General features: G+C 37.3%; 1 protein-coding gene across 2 annotated transcripts in view; it reads right to left on the bottom strand.

The window, feature by feature from the left end:
- Positions 1-20,716, bottom strand: part of plce1 (phospholipase C, epsilon 1) — a 107,355-nt gene that overhangs the window by 41,905 nt on the left and 44,734 nt on the right. For both annotated transcript variants that reach the window (XM_088069773.1, XM_042507637.2), the window contains exons 7-8: positions 18,137-18,330; positions 17,100-17,242 (exon numbers count right to left, since the gene is read on the bottom strand). In XM_088069773.1, coding sequence (XP_087925899.1) covers positions 17,100-17,242; positions 18,137-18,330 — 337 coding nt within the window. The remainder of the gene's footprint in view (positions 1-17,099; positions 17,243-18,136; positions 18,331-20,716) is intronic.

Below are 20,716 nucleotides of genomic sequence, written 5' to 3'. Positions count from 1 at the left end.
CCCGTCAAGCAGCCAAGAAAATCCTGCACACTTCACCCTCAAGAAGTAAACAGCATTGATCACCCGCCAGTTCCTGTGTTTGGATTTCAGTTAGGTCCATTAGTCTGTGTGTTTACACACACATATGCAAACCCCTCCTCATCTCTGCTAACAAAGGACTAATGGACAGTTTCTACACTGGTGCTGGAGCTGCCAGGTAGACATACTGTACATTGTCTGGATGAATGCCACATAAACTAACAGGCCTTTTCCACTGCAAGAGCTTTTCCAGAAATCATTTGAAAGACTCCCTGCATTTTCGACACACAAATGTGCATAACTTTTTTAGTAACTGGGACAATTCTGCCCCCCAGAAAGTCCCCTCACCTGAGGTAGGGACTATTGGTGTGAGATTTCCAGTACTGAGTGCTGCTGACTGTTCACTCTTGAACCATGACACTGCACCTTGACACCTGACAGCATCAATTCCAACATCAGCATGTTAGCAGTTATTTGTAGTATAAATAAGGACAAGAAAGTGCATTAGGGGTGAGGGGAAAAAAAAAAAAGATTCTTAGATGCACTGAAAGGTGGACTCGGCTGATTGTGTATTGATTCGTAGATGTCAAAATGAACTTTCTAAATATTAGTTCATAAAGTGACGTTGACGTAAGAAAAAAGTGAAACTTCAGTCAACAGCTCGCACAGCCAGGCAGCAGTTCCAATCATGTTTGAATTTACTATCAGCTGAAATGTTAACAAACAAGACCGACTGACCAACACACTGCAGCAAAAAACAACTTAAACCAACTCTGTGGTGAAGAAAAATAACTCAATCCTAAATCTGTTTCACCACAAAAACTCTGTATCCACTCAGCATCTTGGCTTTCTCTGCAGCTAACAGTGCAGCAGAGAGGCTACTCTTCACCGCTGGACACATAATATTAATAACACAGCATAGCACTTCGCCTCCTCTTTGTTTTGTTTTATCTCAAACAATATAAGGCAGTGGTTCCCAAATAGTACAGCCACCAAACCTAGATTTCTTTTTCCACATTAGTTCACAGTCCACACATTAGATAAATTACCACATTTTCAATGTCATTTTTAAAAAAAAAGTAAACAACATATGGCTTAGAACACAAAGAAACAATTATGAATTTTGATTTTAATTGTACACTAAAAAAATCAAAATCAGTCGTAAAGTTCCAATATTCACACCCCTAAAGAGCACTGTAGCATATTTTCGTCATAAGCTGTAAAGTTATTCTAGATGCATGTGAATAAAGCCGCTCATACTGTCACCATGTTATCTGCACTGTATGGCATGATAGTCAGTTTAGCAGATTAGTGTGCAAATAAAATGTGTTAATACGTCACCATGAACGTAAGACGATGTTCATCAAATAGGCTGAACAACAGGAAATAGACTATTTGGTCATTGTTATCATGCATGTAGAAACCATCTCCTCTTGTAACCACACGCCTACAAAATAGTGTATGCATACACATATGCAGACACACACTTAAAGGTTGTCCTTGGTAACCCTTGAGATGTGCAACAGGTAGCCATGGAAACCGCAGCGACTGCTCTGCAGGAGCAAAACTTGCTTATTTACACAGTTTGATTTGTGGATCCGGCCTTGAGGCTTCTGTAATGAACTCTCAGCGTGTGTTTGTCGTGGTGGGGGGGGTAAGAACATATAGACAGACTGAGCATAAGAGACAGCTGAAAGCATGGTAAAAAGGAAAGGAAGAAGAAAGAAATAAAAAATTTTACTTGAAAAACTGGAGGTTGTTTGCACAGAGAAAAAAATCTGTGAAAACAAAGATAGCGAAACAGTGAGAGGGGAAGAGTGAGAGCAGGGGAGAGATGGGAAAAGAAGGCCGAGATAAGATAAGGAGGAGGGAAGGAAAGGATAAGTAGCATAAGTGGAAATTTTGTAGTTTACACTCTGCAGCAGGTGTGAGCTATCTATCACAGTTAGAGACAGAGTAATCCACTAAATCCTTTAAATGTCCTACACAGAGACAGACTACAGGTTTTGAAATATGGTGCATTTACAGAGTCCAGACCCGGAGAGCATTTTTCAAAGAAGTATTTGCATTTAATGAAACAGAATAAAAACTATTTGGAAAAAAAATGGAAATGTGTATCAGAAAGTCTGATGTCAGTAGAATATATGGCCTGTGAATTAAGTCACACAGTGGAGAAAAAGATCACAGTTACTGAAGCATTTCTTATGAGTGTTTTGAAATTATGTAGAAACAGCTGCAACTTGTAAAACAATCGAAAAATGAAGAAAAATGTGGTACAAATCACACTATGTAGTCAAAATGTGAACTCTGATCTGGTTTACATTTGTCATCGGTCAGCTCCTCTCGTCCTATTCTATGGCACATGTATGTATAAGGCCATAAATATAACCTGAAGTTTTGTGTTTACTTTCCATAAAACACTGCCACTTTTACTGAAACTGGTGTGAAACTATTGCAATGCATTAAAAAACAGTATAACAAAATATAAGTACATTGTATTAAAATATATGTAAATAAGATTTTAGGAGAGTTTGAAAAAATCAAATCTTCCATCTCTCAAGCATATTATGAGCAATATCTCCTAATCTCTACCCCAGAGCGGTTTTTTACTCGCTAACCTTTTGAAGTGGAAATGGAGACACTCTCAAATTAGTGATATGAATTTCATGACTATCCATCATTCATTTATTCATCCTTTAAACTGGGCCATGCACCAGCAGAAAAGCTCTCAGACCTGACAGTGACAAAAAGGTCTTAAGAGGTTCTGAAGAATTAATTAAAAGCAAGTCTACATTGATACAGAAAATAGAACAAAATCCAACCTTAACATACTGGCAATAAAGACAAAAACTGTGGTATATGCATGATTTCTTAATGGTTCTCCTTAAAAAGGGCCAAAGACCTTCATTTTCAAAGTCTCTAAAGTCCCAAATTAGAATCAGTACATAAAAAATGTGCTTTATCTTGTGTTTTTCATGATATCATTGACTGGTGTCTGCAAAGCGTCACATAAACTGTACAATTATCAGTACTGACAACAGCAAACTGATAAATAAACACTGAAGACTGAATGGAACGAGATCTTGGATCCCAGTAATGGTGATAAGTGTATCTAATATAATCTGCTGTGGACCCATGATTAAAAAGGCCCCTGACCCCTCACAGATCATAAACACTAGATCGGGAAACACTGATGAGTAATATCGAGCATGCAGCCCTCCTGCTGTGAGACTGAGAGAACATGAACCCGGACTAATTGACCATGATCTCCCTGTGATTTGCATGCATGGGTTTGGCTCATCTGTCATGCATTCTGAATACAAATATCCTGTGGGTGTGCATGCGTGTGTGAGTGTGTGTTTAATGGATGCTTTTCCATATGCGTTGGTGGATGGAGTAGATTGGCTGAACATCCGTTTTTCTGACATTTTTGTTTTAAACAAATAGTATGCCATCAAGAGAGCCAAGGGGGTAAGAGTGCAGACTGCGTACTATTCTAAAAAAAACACTGAATGATATGTGCACATACATTTGCATTTATTATAGTAACTTGAAGTGTGCTTTTTGTGGCTGTATTGTTATACATTAATGACTAGTCCTTATACATGTTTTGGTTTATTCACTGCCGTGTTGCTGATGGTATGTCTACATCTGTAAGTTCAAAATTTAAAAAAAATTTGATCACAAAAATCTTCTATATACATTTCAAGATTAGCAACATAAACTTTAGATTTAGAGCTGATTTTTGCATCAATCCGCAGTTGGTTTACACACCTTTCCTTTCCACCTTTCACTTTTCACATATTTCTCAGATTTCTTGTTATATTTTAAGGAGGTTAAGGTTTCAGCTGTACATGAATACATTTTAGTGCACACAAATGTTTTCTAAAATTAGGTGATTTGTGATTGAGGTCATCTCATGCAATAGTGCTAACCAGCCCAATCATGTTAAAATACTATAGTCACAAAAAATGAAGCACACAATAGAAACAATTTGAACTTTTAATTCAAACAAGAACCAGAAAGCAGGAACATTCCAGACGATCTGTTCATACTTAAAAGCAAACATTTTTAAGCAATTTATCAGTAGGAAAGTCTAATTATATTTGCCATTGATCATCCAAAATAATAATAATTAACTCACAATAGAAACAAAATTTTTCAATTTTTTTAAATCAATTTTAATCTTTCAAAATTCAGTTAAAGGTGTAACTGTTCATTTCACAATTTGGTTAGTCAACCAACTCATATTTGATGGTCACGACCGTTTGGTGTGTTTTTATGGGTATGTACTGCTTGTGTAACTGTATGTTTAAATTGTGTGTAAACAATGTGTGTCTTAAGCGGAGCTGTCTGAGGACGCAAAAAGAGTAATTTACAATCTATAAACTTGTATCGCATTGTATCATTTTGTATCGTACTACACTGTACTGTTTCATACCATATCATATTGTACATCTCATATCAAAATGTAGTAGATTTCTAGTTGCCCCCTAGTGCCATCTAATGGATGTATCTACGTCACCATAGAGCATGCATGGAGGTATGTTGGCAGTAGTGTTTACAATGTTTGAAATGAACAGATCTATTTTTGCACATAAGGGGAGTATAAATGACCCCTCAGTCAGCCAATAACTGACTCATGGCCAGTACTGTATGACTGGAAAATCAATATAAAAAGAAACAGGTGAAACCTTTCATCACTGTCCTGAGATGTTTTGTTCATTCAGTAAATCAAATGTACACCAACCAAAGGAGATGAACCTTGAACACAGACTCTGTTGTATTTGTTTGCTGGCCAAGTTCACACATGCACACACTGTTCTCACAACCACGTTTAGAACTGATGACAACTTCACACTGGAGTATGTAGGGCACCCAAACAGGTGCAGCACGAACAGCAAACAGAGTGAAAATACTGTTCACAAATTAGCCTTTAACCTCATAAATTCAATCAAATATGCAAGATAATTTCTTTTCTTAAAATCAACAATCTGATTTTGTTTGGAAGATGAAACTGTCTTACACCACAAGATCTGAAACCTGATCTATTGTAGTGTTGCATCACCACACGTGTAACTCTGGAACACAGTGTATTTTGATGTCAGGAGATATCAAAAATATCCCTTTCAAATATCTATTTATTAAAATATAGCAGATTATTATATAATTAATATCTCCAGCCAAACAGCGGCACCAGGCAGTTACTCTACATGGTCATAAACACACTTGTGCAACTAAAAATCAACAAGCGCTAGCAAACAAACTGACACACGCACAGCAGCAGCAAACATAAACACACAAAAATAAATAGTGTAAGGAGTCATAATACACAGACGCAGCCAAATACACAGAACAGAAGCAATAAACATTGATCTGTCTGACTGATGACAACACAGTTATCTCAGGGAGTTTCCCTCTTGGATCAAATGTGTAAACCAAACCACGTGCAGACATAAATATAACATTTAGATTCTTCTGAGCTCTCTTTATTGGAGGGGAGGACAAAAACATGATATAGATAAGAAAATTTAACAAAGGCTCCTTTCTATGAATCCAAAGGTTGAGTAAGAACATTGAGTAAGTCACATAATTGAGTCATGTGAAGGTAAATTTGAATTTAAATTTAAAGAAACATGTAGTCCAAAATATTTGCTTTACACTCTTCTCTTCATATGAGAGGTATCAGGTCAAACTAAACTGTGAATGAGGCCCATTTAATCTGCACTGGCAAACACGCTTTGCAAAAAAGATCTTTGCCAACTATTCAGTGTCTCTGTTTAACTTCACAGTGACTTGACACAAATCAGACACAATACCGGGGTAATGTCGGGTTTGTTTTTGACTGTAAGGTGTATTACTGTTACACCAGAGACAAAACATATCCACAGCCACGTGTGACATTCATTCTTAAGGTCAATTCAGTGTGAAGTCACCCAGAGACCCTGAAATTCTTGACTGTCACACTGTCAGGTTTCTGGTATGAAGGGGTCACAGTGTATGACACTTCCTCACATATGTATGCCAAACTGCTGCATCATTCATTGCATATTTAAACTAGAAGGGCAGTTAGAGAGTGCAGACCTCCACCAAGGTCAAATGCCCTATCTCACAATGTTAGTGCAAGGGGAAAAAAATGTGATGATTCAGATCTGCTCCAAAGTTTAAAGGGCTCTTCCTTGGCCTATGCAACACACTTGTGCAAAGTATCATGAAAATTGGTAATTTTCCAATTATCTTGTTAACAAACAAAAAAAAAAACCCAAAAAAACACACCGAAAAAATAACCTCCTTGGAGGAGGAAATAAAATGCCAAAGTTTAGAAATGAATTTCAAAGTTAGTGCCCCCTGTCGTTTATACTGGGTGCATGGTATATATAGTGAGTTGGTGGGAAATGTGGTGTCAACAAAAGGTAATATTCAAAAACCCATTTTCTTTATTAAACAGATAAAGAGATTCATACACATTCTGAATTCATGTTTCTCTTTTTTACAAAAAATCAAAAATTCTGCGTTGCAGAGCTTGTTGTTTTTTTTTGTTTTTTTGTTGGGGCCAATGTTACCAGGTTAAAGCAGGCACACTGGTAGCTGAGCAGCGGCACATCTAGAAACCTGCTGATTTTTTTTCCGCATGAAGCGTGAGGTTTCCAGCAAAAACAGTGAAAAATGGTATTTTAATAATTACATTGACTCCATACAATCTTTTACAACAGTTTCAATGACTTTATCTATCACAGACATGAGGGAAATATAAATGTATCTGTTTTCTATAAATGTATCTGTTTTTTCTCTAAAAGCCCTCTGACAACGTTTCTGTCAACAGAATCCCTTTAGCTGTTGACACAAGGCGTTTTACTGTTTTACTAAAACATTTGCAGATCTGTGTTGTTGATAATGCAGTAGTTTGCAAATGAGTGGAATAAGTGATTTTAGTTGTGGCAATACAGTAGTTATGACAGTAGGCAACTCTGCAGCAACGTTGCATCAACAAACACTGCTTATGTAAACACACTGCTCATGCATGCAGTGTGGCCCGGGTGTAACCTCCAAGGCACGTGATGTGCACTGCAAGCAAAACATCCTCAATCTTGCAATTCCATATGCAAAATAAAACATAACAGTCATCAGGACCAGAACGTCACGCCACAAAAAACAAAAACAGTTTCTTCCCATATAAGCTGATCTCGACAACAGAGCACTTCCAGAGCACTTACTGATGCAGACTCCTACCCACAGACACCTCACCCCTCTCCTCTGACATCATGCACATCTTGGACAATTATCTCTGTACATTGCAAATACACAAGTTTTGCACATCCGCCAATCAATACTTTTAAACATTCAGCACAAAACTGTACTGGTCCTTCATATTAAAAAAGTTTTAGTGTGAATATTTTTCAAGTATATTTTGGTATATTTTTCACATTTTAAGTATTATTTTTCTACTCTACACTTATTTTCTTGTTTACTGCAGTTCTTTGCCTTAATTTTTTATTTCCTCTTGAAATGTTTATTGTTTGCATTAAACACAGAGGCAAACTCCTTTTTTTCCCTTTCTCTTTTTTATGTACAAGAATATGTTGTTGAGATTTCACTTTATGAACATTCAGTCTTTATGAATTTAGTGTATATTCATATGTACTTTAAAGAGTTGAATAAGAGTATGAATGTTAATGCATAATATGTTGAAAATCAATAAGAAATAAAGAAAAATGTTACAATTTTCTGATTTTAAAATCAATTGGTTGTTTCGTATGTAAGTGTCAAAGTGTTAGATCTTCTATGTTTTTTGTGACTCCAGGAAGAGTAGCTTATATTATGTATCAGCTAAGGGGGGTCCTTATAAAACCATAATATCCTACTTGGCAATAAACCTTATTCTGATTTGGTAACAAAAAATAAGGTAACAAAGACATTACAAACCAGCTAACCCTTTCTTTAAAAGAAACCAGAGTCACACTTTGTTAGTTATGTGCTTTTTTTGGAAGTGATAACAGCAACATTAAAACCTTTTCCACGAATTGGAGATAACAGTGACATGTGAGAAGTAAAAGTCACATTAAAGACACCAGAAACAGACTTAAAGAGGACAAATGGCACTTAAAGAATTCAAACAAATGATCAAGAATCCAAGACAGTTAAGATGCACATTAAATCTGTGAGCCTGCATTTGGCACAATTTAGACAGCAAAAACAGAGAAGGTAACATGCAACAACTACATAGTTCTCAAAGCAGGATTTTCAAAATGGCCAACAATGAAAATTAAGGCACTAAGCAAAATCTATCACCAAAAGGCATCACAAAAACCAACACTACAGATCTGAGTCATGATAAAAAACATTCTTAATCCCTCTTAATGTATCATCAAACAACCAGCTGGTCACATATCATAATCATATTCACTAATTACCACATAAACAACTGATTTAAGTGCTCCTTTTTCATTAACTAAGTCACCTTGATGTCTCATATGTATAATAACTGAGTGCTGACCACACCAGACAACATGTTACAATTTAACTTCCTCGCAGCCATACTGTAACTCACACTTCCTCTACTCACTCATCAGCTTGTAGTCCGTTCTGTGAGAGTGCTTCATGGTTGTTAGATACAGACGGCCGCTCTGCTTCCACACTGACAGTTCAGAGCCAGGGCGACCGAGGTACACTTGTCCACATTTGAGCCTTCAGTCTCTCCTGCAGCTGCTCTCTCACCCTCCCTCCCTCTCTCTCTCTCTCTCTCTCTCTCTCTCTCTCTCTCAATCCATTTCCAACTCTTTCCAACTCTCACTGTGTCTTTGCTCCCTCTCACTCACCTGGCTTCTCTCCCTTTCCTTATCAGCAACAGTCCCTGCTCTCTCTCCTGACTACATTCACTATTCCTCTCTCCCTCTGTCTCTCTCCCTCTCCCTCACCCGCCCACTCCTTACTGGCTCCATACATAGTTCACAGCAATGCGCTAGAGTTAGACCAGCCAGACTGTCCCACTACTCGAACACACACTGTCACAGTTCACATACTCATATGGACACACTATAGAAGCAATAGTAGATTACAGTAGATCCAAAAAAAACATTAACCCCTTTCTGTCTGTCTCTCTTTCGTCTTAAGATACACAGAACTATTGTGCAGAAAATTATATAAATTCTGTATTTAAATATAAAACCAGATTCCCACCATGTGACAAGTAAAGTCACACTAAGGTGTAGATTGTTACCGAGGTGATGACATGATACTTCTCAATGAGTCTTCAATGTCCTCTGCTTAATGCATTTACTGTTTATGTGCAGAAGCAATTAGATTATTTGTTTTATCGGCAGAAATATATTAACCACCCATTAAGATAATTGTTAAAGCAAAAATGCCAAATATTCTCAGGTCACAGCATCTTGAATATGAAGATTTGCTGCTTTTCTCATGTTTATGTAATTGTAACTTGATTGTCTTTTTCAAGAGAGTCAAGAACTTTATTGATATTATGCAAAAGCATGACAAAATTGCAACTCTGCCAGTGCCAATGGTGCATACTCGATAGGGAAAATAAAAAATTACACAACTTTAAATTAGGACACAAAAGACAAGTAATGGTTAATAATGAACATTAAAATCTGAAATCATAGGTACAAAAATACAAGCAAAAGTGAATATGAATATGAATATGAATATTGCACATGCCCAATGGTGGCCATTCCTCAGTCTTGTTAGACAGAGGAGATGGCTGATTGTTGATAGCTTTGCGTTTTAGGCTGTTGAATCTAACAAGAATTTAGGGATGACACTTAGTCCTTTGGAAAACTGTAATGGGGACACTTTATTAACTAAACAATATGGATGTGTGATATATCAAATTTCAGGAAATCATAATAAAAAGTGTCTCGATAACATCATTGGACTGTTGAAATCTACTCTGATATTACATGGTTCTTACACTAGTGTGGCTGCGCTCTACTATCTCTCCTTGTCAAAAACTGTATTGTCTTTGTTTAAAATGGCAGAGGGTGCAATGATACTAGTCAGAAAGACAGATTCCTCTCATTCTTTGCTTGCTATAATTGCTTGCACTGATAAATCTTAACGAATATGCTCAGATAAGAAAATGGCAAATAAAGTAGATAAAAGTGGCAGCAAACAATGAAATAAAGAATTTGAACTTAAGATTGCAGATGTTTGGTTGTCCAAAGAAATGACAATGGCAAAAAAGCACAAATCAAAGTGATAATATTGAGATATGTATATTTTGATGTTCTGACCAGATGATGGTCAGAACATCAAAAATGAAAAGGCATTTGGCCAATCACCACCCAAAAATGATCACAACCACAACAACCTACAGTGAGGAAACACTTCAGCTGGGCCAAAAGACTCCAAAAAAAAAAAGCAAATAGAGCAACACTACCCCATAACAGTCTGAAGACTAAAGAAATAACAAGATTCATTGGTAAATACATTTAAAAAAAAAATTGCTTTCTGTGGTAGAAAACTATAGATTTCAGAGGTTAGTAAACATGGCAGAGCCCAAGAATACCATTTTATTAAGTATACATCTTTCTATTTTGTATTATGGAGTTTTTATCATGGTATTATCCCACTGTGAATTTTTGGTTTTGTTACATTTGTATTAAACGATAATCAACAGATGAAACAATGCTAAAAATAGTTGTTAGTATCAGCCTTACATTGCACAGAATAAATGTATGTTGAATAACGCAATTTACCGATGAGAGATTCATTCAAATGCTAGTTAGCATATCTTTTTGGTTCGAGAAGATGTCGCAAAACAGAACAGCTACAGTATATGTTGGCAGCCTGTGATGCAAGGAGTGTAACATTCACCCAAAATCAATTCAAAAGCATGCTGTTATTTGTCACAGCTACATCCAGCACAGATGTTCAGCTCTTATCTTGGCCAAAATATTCTCTTTGATTTCACCAAAGTGAACGCAAAATCATGGTATATTTGTACAATATAGAATACTGTAGTGGGAAAAAAAAGTCACAATCCAGTCTCAGAGGACTATTTTTAGCAATTATAGCCATGTTAACAATATGTGCTCTTGAAATCCTTGAGACTTCCCTCCAGTCTGATTCCCCACCACATCTGCTGTCAATACTGAGAGGCAACACAATGTACAATGTCGAGTGAGAGGAAGAGAGAGAAAGAAAGAAGAAAAAAAACACCAATACTGAGCTGAAAGGATGGCAGCCTATTACTGAGCTGCCAACTTCCTTTTTAGCCAAACAGTAAATTGTGCTATAAAGGAAACAAGGTCAAGAAAAGCACTTTAACCATTCCCGTTTATAGTTCACATGAATATGGCTGAATCCCAGTGGTCCCCAGTAGTTTTTCTTTGGACCTAAATAACTGCAACTGTGTATACTCTGACAGTAAAGGGGGCAACAGAAGATGAAGGCACAGACGTTTCGTGACATCCACTATTTGAAGAATAACAAATACACCACAAACCTATAGGACCACTTTATTATTATATGTCATGCATTATGTGTGTAATTTTAAAACCTGATTTATGTATTTTGTTTTTTGATGTTTTTGCAAAAGATGTGCTACCATAGCTGCTGTCTGTCTGTCTGTCTGTTTGTTCGTTTGAACTTACTTACTTACTCAGGGTTCCTACAGCTTAAGGCAGGTTAGATTGGAGGCTTTTTAAAGGCCACTCAGATGTTATCATTTATTTTGAATTTTTACTAGGCGACATAATAAAATAAATAAATAAATCCTATTTTACATGCATTTTTAAGACTTTTGAAATATTTATTTAAGACATTTTAATACAAATTACTGCCCTACTTTTTAGATTAATGAATTCAATGCCTTATTGCCTTTGAAGACTTTTGAAGGATCTGCAAGAACCCTGTTTCTACATTGTAGCTGTTTTGGTGTTGGTGTTATTAGTGGTTTCACTGTTTCCTCAATTTCAATTTTGTGCCTAAATCAGTACAACCTCCGGTCTGCACTTTTGCTATTTTCAATTATTTTTGTTTTAAAATTATAAATCATTTAGCAATTAATGTTACCTTTTATATCTTATGTCTTAACTCTTTTATTGTAAATATGCAACTATTATTATGTTTTATATTTCATTGCTCTGTTAAGCACTGTGAATTGCCCTGTAGTACGAAATGTGCAATACAAATAAAGCTGCCTTGTCTAACTTGCCAACGCATAAGTTTACTTATATAAACAAACACATGAAACACAAACAGCAACACACAGTGACACTAATGGATATGCCCATGCTTTCACAAAACATATTTAAAACGTGCTTTATTACACATGTTGCACTTGGTGAAAACCTCTCCTCTCAAAGCTTACAACATTAACAGTATTTAAGCTGACGTGGACTGGGACGGCATCGAACTTCAAACATTTCACTCCATGTAACAAAAACAACTGCTTGTAATTACTGACACATTCAGCAGTGATTTATGACCTCCTCATTTCTCAGTATCTGTGTTTAAGGAGCACACACAAAAACAACCTTGACCTTACCCTTGTCATACCCAGTTTATATTTTTCCAACACCAGTATTTGTCTTTATAGGTGTCAATAGTTTACCCTCACAACAAAAGCTTGCCCCAGACATGTGCCAACCCAACCTGTAAAATATCATTTATCATCTCAAAACGATCCCCCTGACCTGCTACTATCACCAACCGGCTGCTATGGCACAAGGAGAACATAAGTCATTCGCATACATCAGAGGAACCAGCAAAATACTGTCAGATCATTACAGTCGATGTGGCACTTAAAGAAGGTCTAGAAAAACATTCCACCTTTCACCACTCACATTAAAACTCTAAGAATACACCAAGGTTAGCCAAGAGATTATCCCAGTAATCCTTGAAAGCATTTGGGCCAGAGCCATAAGTTTGTGAAGTTGGACTTCACGCTCCAGTTTTGCGTCCACTATACTGAATGTTAAATCAATGCCTTATTTGGATTGCAATGTTGCCCCGAATTTTCTTTTTTTGTGAGTGCCTGTGTCCATGTGTGATCATTCTGTGCCCCCTCTCTGAAATCAGGTCTTTGCTGGTCTGCAAAAGCAGCACAGGCTGAAATCTTCATGAGTTTCTTTTTCCTGCGCTAAATTTGAGTTATGGAGTGAGAATTGATCAGTCTACCAGTTTGTGATCAGATTGATGGATTAGGAAAGCAGCTGCTGCTGGGGTAGGTGAAGTCAAACTTTTAGACGGCTGGGTACATGGTTTTCATTACAACGCAGCCGGTTTCATCCAAAATAGATTGAATAAACTACGGAAAACACTAACATGAGAGCGCTGTTGTTCTAAGACATAGAGTGTTTTATTTTTTATATGAATTAATACATTTTCAGTTAAGTTTCACTTTCACTGTGCATGGTGTTATGCTCCTCTGTCTGAACAGTGTAGTGCTCAGAATAACAAGTAGTATAAATATTCCAGCAGCGCTCCTAATGAACAGTCCAGCTCCACAAATGGAAAATTAGTATGTGGAAGCAAATGCTGATATTGTGGTGGGCATCAACAACTAAATGAATGTTTAAGAATAGGAATAATATAAAGCAAATAATAAAATTGGTATTTTCATGGAAACGCCACCTCATTATCTCACAGGTACAACTTAATAGTGCTGCAAAGTTTAGACAATTAATTAATTAGCCAAACTTGCAACTACTTTGATAGTCACATAATCATTTAAGTAATTTTCTAAGAAAAAAAATAAATAAATAAATCATTTACTGGTTCAATACTTCTTAAATGTAAGACTTTGAAGTTTTTTTGTCATACATGATGATTAGCTCAATAGCTCTGGATTTTTGGACTGCTGGTCAAATAAAACAGGCCATTTGAAGTCATCACCTTGGAATCTGGGAGATCATGTTTCATTATTTTCAAACATTTTTTGGCACAACGATGAATCAAGTAATTAATGTTAGTTGCAGCCTTGTGACATAGTATGTCATAATTATGGGAAAATAAAGTCTAAATTACCAGATCCATACAAAATAGTGATTTTTTTAACTTCCCTATTTAAAATATGCAGTGCACAGACACGCTGTATGACAAATGCAATGACTGCAACCTGCAACCTAATTCTAAAATAAGGTATACTGTATACTGTAAGAACATCCAACATTTGCCATAAGAACCACCTGCATATAACAAATACATGTATTCTTCAATACTAACACTTAACACACTCCATCTGAACTTTCACCTGTGAAGCGCTATTACCACTAGAATACAGAAAAAGTAGGTTTCATTCTGCTTTTTTCCTTTTCATTTCAGGAAGAGGATGAAGGCTAAAAGAAATGTGTGAAGAGAGAGCACAAAAGCTTTTCTACAGACATAACATATAGGTGAGCCTCACCGGAGAGGATAAAAAAGAAAGCTCCTTTGATTACCAGAGGAGATGGACCACTTCAATAGACAGTGGTGTCACACTGTTTCTAAACTTCCATCTATTTCAAATCCGGTCAAGGTTTTTTATGACAAATTCATGCCTAGATTCTGTATGAAAAGCTTGCACAAGCCAGTACAAACTAAAAAGACTGACCCTCTTTATTCAACAGGCACAGGGAGCGTCCTGGTTCTGAGGCTGTACACTAAACAGAACAAACAGAAGTGCTTTGTCTGTTAAGGTTGAAAAGCATCATATAAGGATAGTCTATTTAACATTTACAATACTTTGCTGGCAAGTTTTAGGTGCTTTAGTATTCATTTCTAATTGATTTAAAAAAGTTAGATTAAGCAAAAACTTATACTTCAGAGAATAAGAGAAGGTTGTTCTGTTAAAACACTGAAGAGAGGAACAACACCATAAATGGTAAGAAAGCAATAACTACACAATCACTATCCAAATTTGAAACTTCAGACCTTCCCAAAGCTTCAGAATAATGAAATGTCATTCATGACATATGAATATTACTTTAACCTTAAAAACATGGTCTTTTGAGTAACCATGCCCCATCTTTAAATGCCATTTGGAGTCAGTCTGAGCAGTTAATTATTGCTAAAAGTTTAGTTTTTCTAAGTTTCTCTTTTCTTTGATTATTTTAAAGCTTTCAGCATTGTACTCAGCTGCGGATTCAAAACTTTTAAAACAGCAAAATTACAGTATGTTACAGGGACATTACTTTTTCTGGAGACAGTTACTGCTCATGTCAAATCATTCAAATGGTACAGCCACAAAGGTCCTTTTCAAGCATGTTGTAGGCTTGAGGTGAATGGCAGATCAGAAACATCGCAACAATGCAAGATCTGGGTAGCTTTGGTCAGAGACAGAGACAGTTAGACAGGGAGTTTCTTGTGCCGTGTGTGTGTGTGTGTGTGTGTGTGTGTGTGTGTGTGTGTGTGTGTGTGTGTGTGTGTGTGTGTGTGCCTATGAAATCCTAGTCCTGCCAAGACTTCTAAGCTGCTATGTGTGCGCGTGTCTGGCTCTATTCTGTTTCCTGCAACACCCATTAGAACAGAACAGTGTGTCATGTTGAAGATATGTGTTCTATGAGTGTGTGTGTGTGTCTGTGTGTGAATGTTTTTTGCCCTCTGAAAGCTTTTCTGACAAAAAATACAGTTTTTATTATTAAAATGATTAATAATAAAGAAAAAAAAACAAAATAATCATGTTAGTGTGTGTGTTTTTTTGTATGTGTGTGTGTCTGTCTGTGTGTCTCCTTGATCTTGCCAGAGACAGCCTGTCCCCTGGACCAAAGCCAGTGGAAATTAATGTCAGGATCGGCTTACATTTATGTCATATGCAACTTCATCGTAGAGAACGTGGACCAGCTGAGCGACGGACCAACGAGCCGACTGGTGGGAAGATGATGTCATGTGAAGAGTAATGGAGACAAAGAAGTGACAAACTGTGCGCAGGATGAGAATTTGTTTTTTTTTTCTTGTCTTATTTCATTTTTAAAATGAACCCTTTAATGTCTTTCTCAAGGCATTTCAGAGGCAGAGTTAGCTATGCCATGTGGTTTAAAAAGGAGAGCAATAAGTTCTTAACATTTCAATTCAGTGGTATTATTGTTTACATCACTGTTGCGAAAACTAGCGAGATCGCTTTCCGTTTTTTTCAGATCTTAGCAACTATTCAGAGTGACTTCTCCTACTCCTTTGCTGCAGATAGCCAACACAACTCTGTTCCTGCTTTTGTTTCGCTTCTTATGCAACGTACATCAATCCTTCATTTTTCCCAGGAGATTTTACCCAAAGGCAGACAGAATTGCATGGTGAAAGTGAGGCTAATGGCAAACCAGTTTAAACAGTTTTTTTCATTGTTCTACTGCCATTACATAATGAAATTAATATTAATTTCAGAATTAAATGTTTCAACAAAAAAAGTTGTCTCTAGAGGCTTTAAGCACAATGAAAGCAGGTATATATGTATTTTTGTGTGTGAAAAAAACACCCAATTAAATTCAAAATATCACTCTTGGGCTTTTCAGAGGATCATGTTTGAAGTGCATATAACCTCTTTTCAGATATTAAGACATGATCTGTTTTGTTTGTGTGCATAAGTGTTGTGTGAACCTTGTAATGTCAGGGGGCTTTTTCTTCTTCCCGTGCATCTGACACCACTTCAGCATTGTGTGTGCATGTGTGTATAAATTAAAGAATGGAGTGGGGAGCGTAAGGGAGAGAGAGAATGGTTTGAGGAGAGAGGGAAGAAAGCAAAGGAAATAAAGAGAAGAGTAAGAAGGAAAGGGCAACCGCTGGGATCAACTACAGACGTGCTTCTATCGACCCAAAACCCGCTGTGGATGAGGAACCGTGTGGGAAAGGAGCAGAGAGGAAGAGAAGAGTGGAGCCGTAGAACACATGGGAATACTGAGGGCCTTTTTCTTCTCAGAATCAAAGAAATACAGAAGCTCTCTCCACAGTTCCTCCTTTACTTGTCATCGTGTAGTATGTAACTGCTGATTTCATACTTCACTTATGAATTGGGTGATATACTACTGTTGGAACACAAATTTAACTATAGTATACTACTTTATACTAAACAATAAAAGTCTGAGTTTGTACAGCCAAACATAAAAATAAACTAAACATTTTCTATACACATAACACAGTACAGCACCTACCTTTCAGCACAGCGTGGCTGTTGGGGCCTGGGGGCCAAGGGTAGGGCAGAGCGGAGCGGGCACCAAGAGCTGCTGTGGCCTCTAGCAGGGCTCCCGTCAGCAAGGAACACACTGATGTCCTCTGGCCACAGGCACGATAAAACCTAGAAACAAATAATAAGTCAACATGAGGAAGAAAAAACACAGTTAAGTTTGGCTGTGATTCTAATCTGTACTAGAGGAATACCACAAAAGTTGGTTTTGACCCAATACCAAGTAATATAAGGCAAGATATCAGTACCAATATGATACTTTTTATTATTAAAAGCAGCTTCTGTACATTCATATAGGGATGAGCAGTGCAAAGTGATTTGTGAGTCTGAGAAAATTTGATTGGACTAAAATATTAAACTGTATGCCTCGATATTCCTTGCCTGAGCCTCTCTCTCATGCTATCATGTTATTTAAGTGCATACAGTAGTGGAGACACTGTACTATTCTAGATGTGTTCAGGACGACAGAATGCTGTTTGCACTTGACCTTTGACCAACCAAATTCTGATCAGTTCATTCTAGAGTCTAAGCGGAAATTATTGCCAAATTCGAGGAAATTCCCTCAAGACCTTCTTGAGATACTGCGTTCACAGGAATGCAATGAAAGGTGTCACAGCTGCCTTGACCACTGACCACCACGTTATTATCAGTTTGTCGCTTAGTCCAAATGGACGTTTGTGCCAACTTTAAAGAAATTCCCACAAGGTATTCTTGAGAAAATAATTAATTCATTAATTAATTAATAAGAATCAGACAGATAGACGGTCACAATGACCTTGACCTCAGACCACCAAAATCTATTCAGTTCATTGTTGAGTTCAAGTGAACGTTTGTGCCAAATTTGAAAAAAAAAACAAAACTGCGATAACGAAAATGGGTCAACAGACCTGCACTCAGACGGACATGAAGACGGATGGACCGACAAACCCAACACAACGTTTCTGGCCTCAGTTATTGCTGTTACAGAGGCGTGAAAACTATATTTGATAAAAAGTGGCTACAAACCTAGGGGGATGTGAAGGATGACAACGCCAGGGACCAAGGCATAGGTTGAGGTCCGCACTGGCTGGACTGATGCTGTTAGTGTGCAATGGCCAGCGGGACTCTGTGAGACACACACATCCAGGGCAAGACAGCAGCAGCTTTTTGGCGGGATGAATCAGGTCGAGTTCCTCTCTGTCCTGCACATAGTTGTTAACCTGTTGAGAAAGTAATTTACAAATGGGTCACTTGTGTAGTTTAAATGGACATTATATATATAAATGAAGGTACAGATTTCATAAAGTGCCCACAGTTCCAGTAAAACACAGTAAATACTGTATAAAGTCATTAATGCTCAATTGACCTTCGAGTATGTATAAATAGAATAACTGAGATGAAAGAGATTCAAAAGCTTTCTGGCAAAACTACCTCATCCGGTGGCATTTTCAGACTGTTATATAACATTTGAATCAGAGGTCATTGTCACCAGCTCCTCTGCTATGGTCATTATTGGAGGCAATGTCCTCTCGGGAGAAAAGAAATCAAAGCACGTTAAGAAATCATTAATACAAAGAAATACCACTGAGGCACACAACAGATAAGAAGAAAGGTGGGAAAGGGATCCTCATAGAGATCATCATAGCGAGACAGATAGATGCGTAGGTATAGAGAAGGAAAATAAAAGAAGGAGAAGGTGGGAGGCAAGAGAGAAAGAAGAGACGTCATCGAGGAGTTTGAACTGAGCGCACATTTTGACCTTAAAGAAAAGCCTCCTCCTCCTTCAGTTCATGCTCTTCTCGGAACAAAATCCATCCGACGTAAAAGAAAAACACTTATCGAAACTGATTCACTTGTACTTTGTCCTTGAGTGAACCTGCAGACGGGCACAAATTTCAGAGAAAAGCCATTACAGCAACATTTTGTGGCACTGTGAGTGGGCACTAATGCCTTCAGGAGAGGTGGATATTACAAAATTGGACAAAATCGATACTGGTGACAGAGTGGAGGGGATGAATGCAATACAAGTTTAATGAGAAAATACAGCTTGGGTGTAATTGTCAATAACTGCTGTTTCATAATAGTGCCAGGAAGGAGGTAAGTGAAGGCCATCAGTCCTGGGATTATGGTGTAAATACTGTGAATTAAGTAAATCGAGCACTCTTTGACTCTTTGAAATATGTCCTGTTTGTGTTAAGCGTCGGTAGCGACACGCGCGCGCACGCACACACACACGGCCAGCTACTTTTCTCAGTGGGATAGGTTTCCTGCATGGGGTGTAGGTCTCGCTGTTGTCAGATCTAGGCCATCCCAAGGGAAAGGAGACATACCAGCCCGCACGTTCAGAGAGTAAGAGAGCCAGTGTGAGGGACAACACACACACACACTCCTTTCTCAGAAACAAGCCAATGATGTGAGACGTACTATATTGACCTGCATTCCTGCAACAAGCTTATTACTCACTGCTTTCAACAACATTATGAAATGAAAGAAACTGTGATTCAACACATAAATGCAAATAACATCTCATATTTTGTTTTCTTTCTTTATCCAGAACATTCACTGACTCGCATTACTGGTAGAAATCAGAATCTCAAGACTGTGCATGTCCAATAAAGAGACACTTAGTCTCCTACATTAAATGTTTTTTCCACATTTAATATGAAGCTAAAAGCAAAAAAGGCAAAGCTGGCCTTGGTCGTACATAGCACTCATGCCTCTGTTATTTACTCTACATTTAGATGGGCAGGCTTTTAGTTCATTGAGGCAATATATTGTGTTTTCTCGTAACTAATAAACAAAACCCAAACGATTTGGGAGAAGAGAAGTTTTTATGTCTTTCCACATTCTTTGAATATTTCAGTGCTGATTATCAAAGCAATAGAAATATCTATGGAAATTACTAAGTGGCTGCAAACAGCCCAAAACAACAGCTAATAATGGGCTTTGTATTTGTGTCTCTAAATCATTACTCCATGCTACTGTGCAAAACAAAAGAGTGGAAAGGAGGACAATTAACACAGTATTGCTTTATTTTCATCAGTCGACCGGATAATATTTCTATCTTGTTTGATATTTTTGCCTTTTGAGGGCCCAGTGTGTAGGATTTGGCGGAATATTGACAGAAATGGAAAATAATAAAATAAATATGTTTTCTTTAGAGTATAATCACCTGAAACTGAGTGTCACTGGGTTTCCATTATCTTAGAATGAGTTGTTTATATCTACATAGGCTGTGGATCCTATTCTGTGGAGTCCACCATGTTGCACCGCCATGTTTCTACAGTGGCCCACAACAGTAAAACCAAACACTGGCTTTAGATAGGGCCACTATTGTTTTTCACGTTTTAGCGTCAACTACCATTAGCAGCCACTCCATGACAAGCAGTGTCAGTGTTTTCTCTTTATATTTATCATGTGTATCCTTCCTGTGCAATATCCTACCATGCAATACTTTACCACTTATTGTGTTATAATATTTATAGGCCATATTTCTATATGATTACAGTAAAAATACTGCACACCATGTGTGTATTTCAGTTATCTTTTGTAAGTATATATAATGGTCATACAGCATCTGTGTAAGTGAAAGGTGTCTGTAGTGTA

The sequence above is a fragment of the Plectropomus leopardus genome, chromosome 19 (genome assembly GCF_026936395.1).
Source record: "Plectropomus leopardus strain MGB_pleo_1.0 chromosome 19, ASM2693639v1, whole genome shotgun sequence".
Classification (NCBI taxonomy): domain Eukaryota; kingdom Metazoa; phylum Chordata; class Actinopteri; order Perciformes; family Serranidae; genus Plectropomus; species Plectropomus leopardus.
The sequence above is the reverse complement of the archived record's forward strand: the minus strand, read 5'-3'. Positions and strand labels throughout refer to the sequence as shown.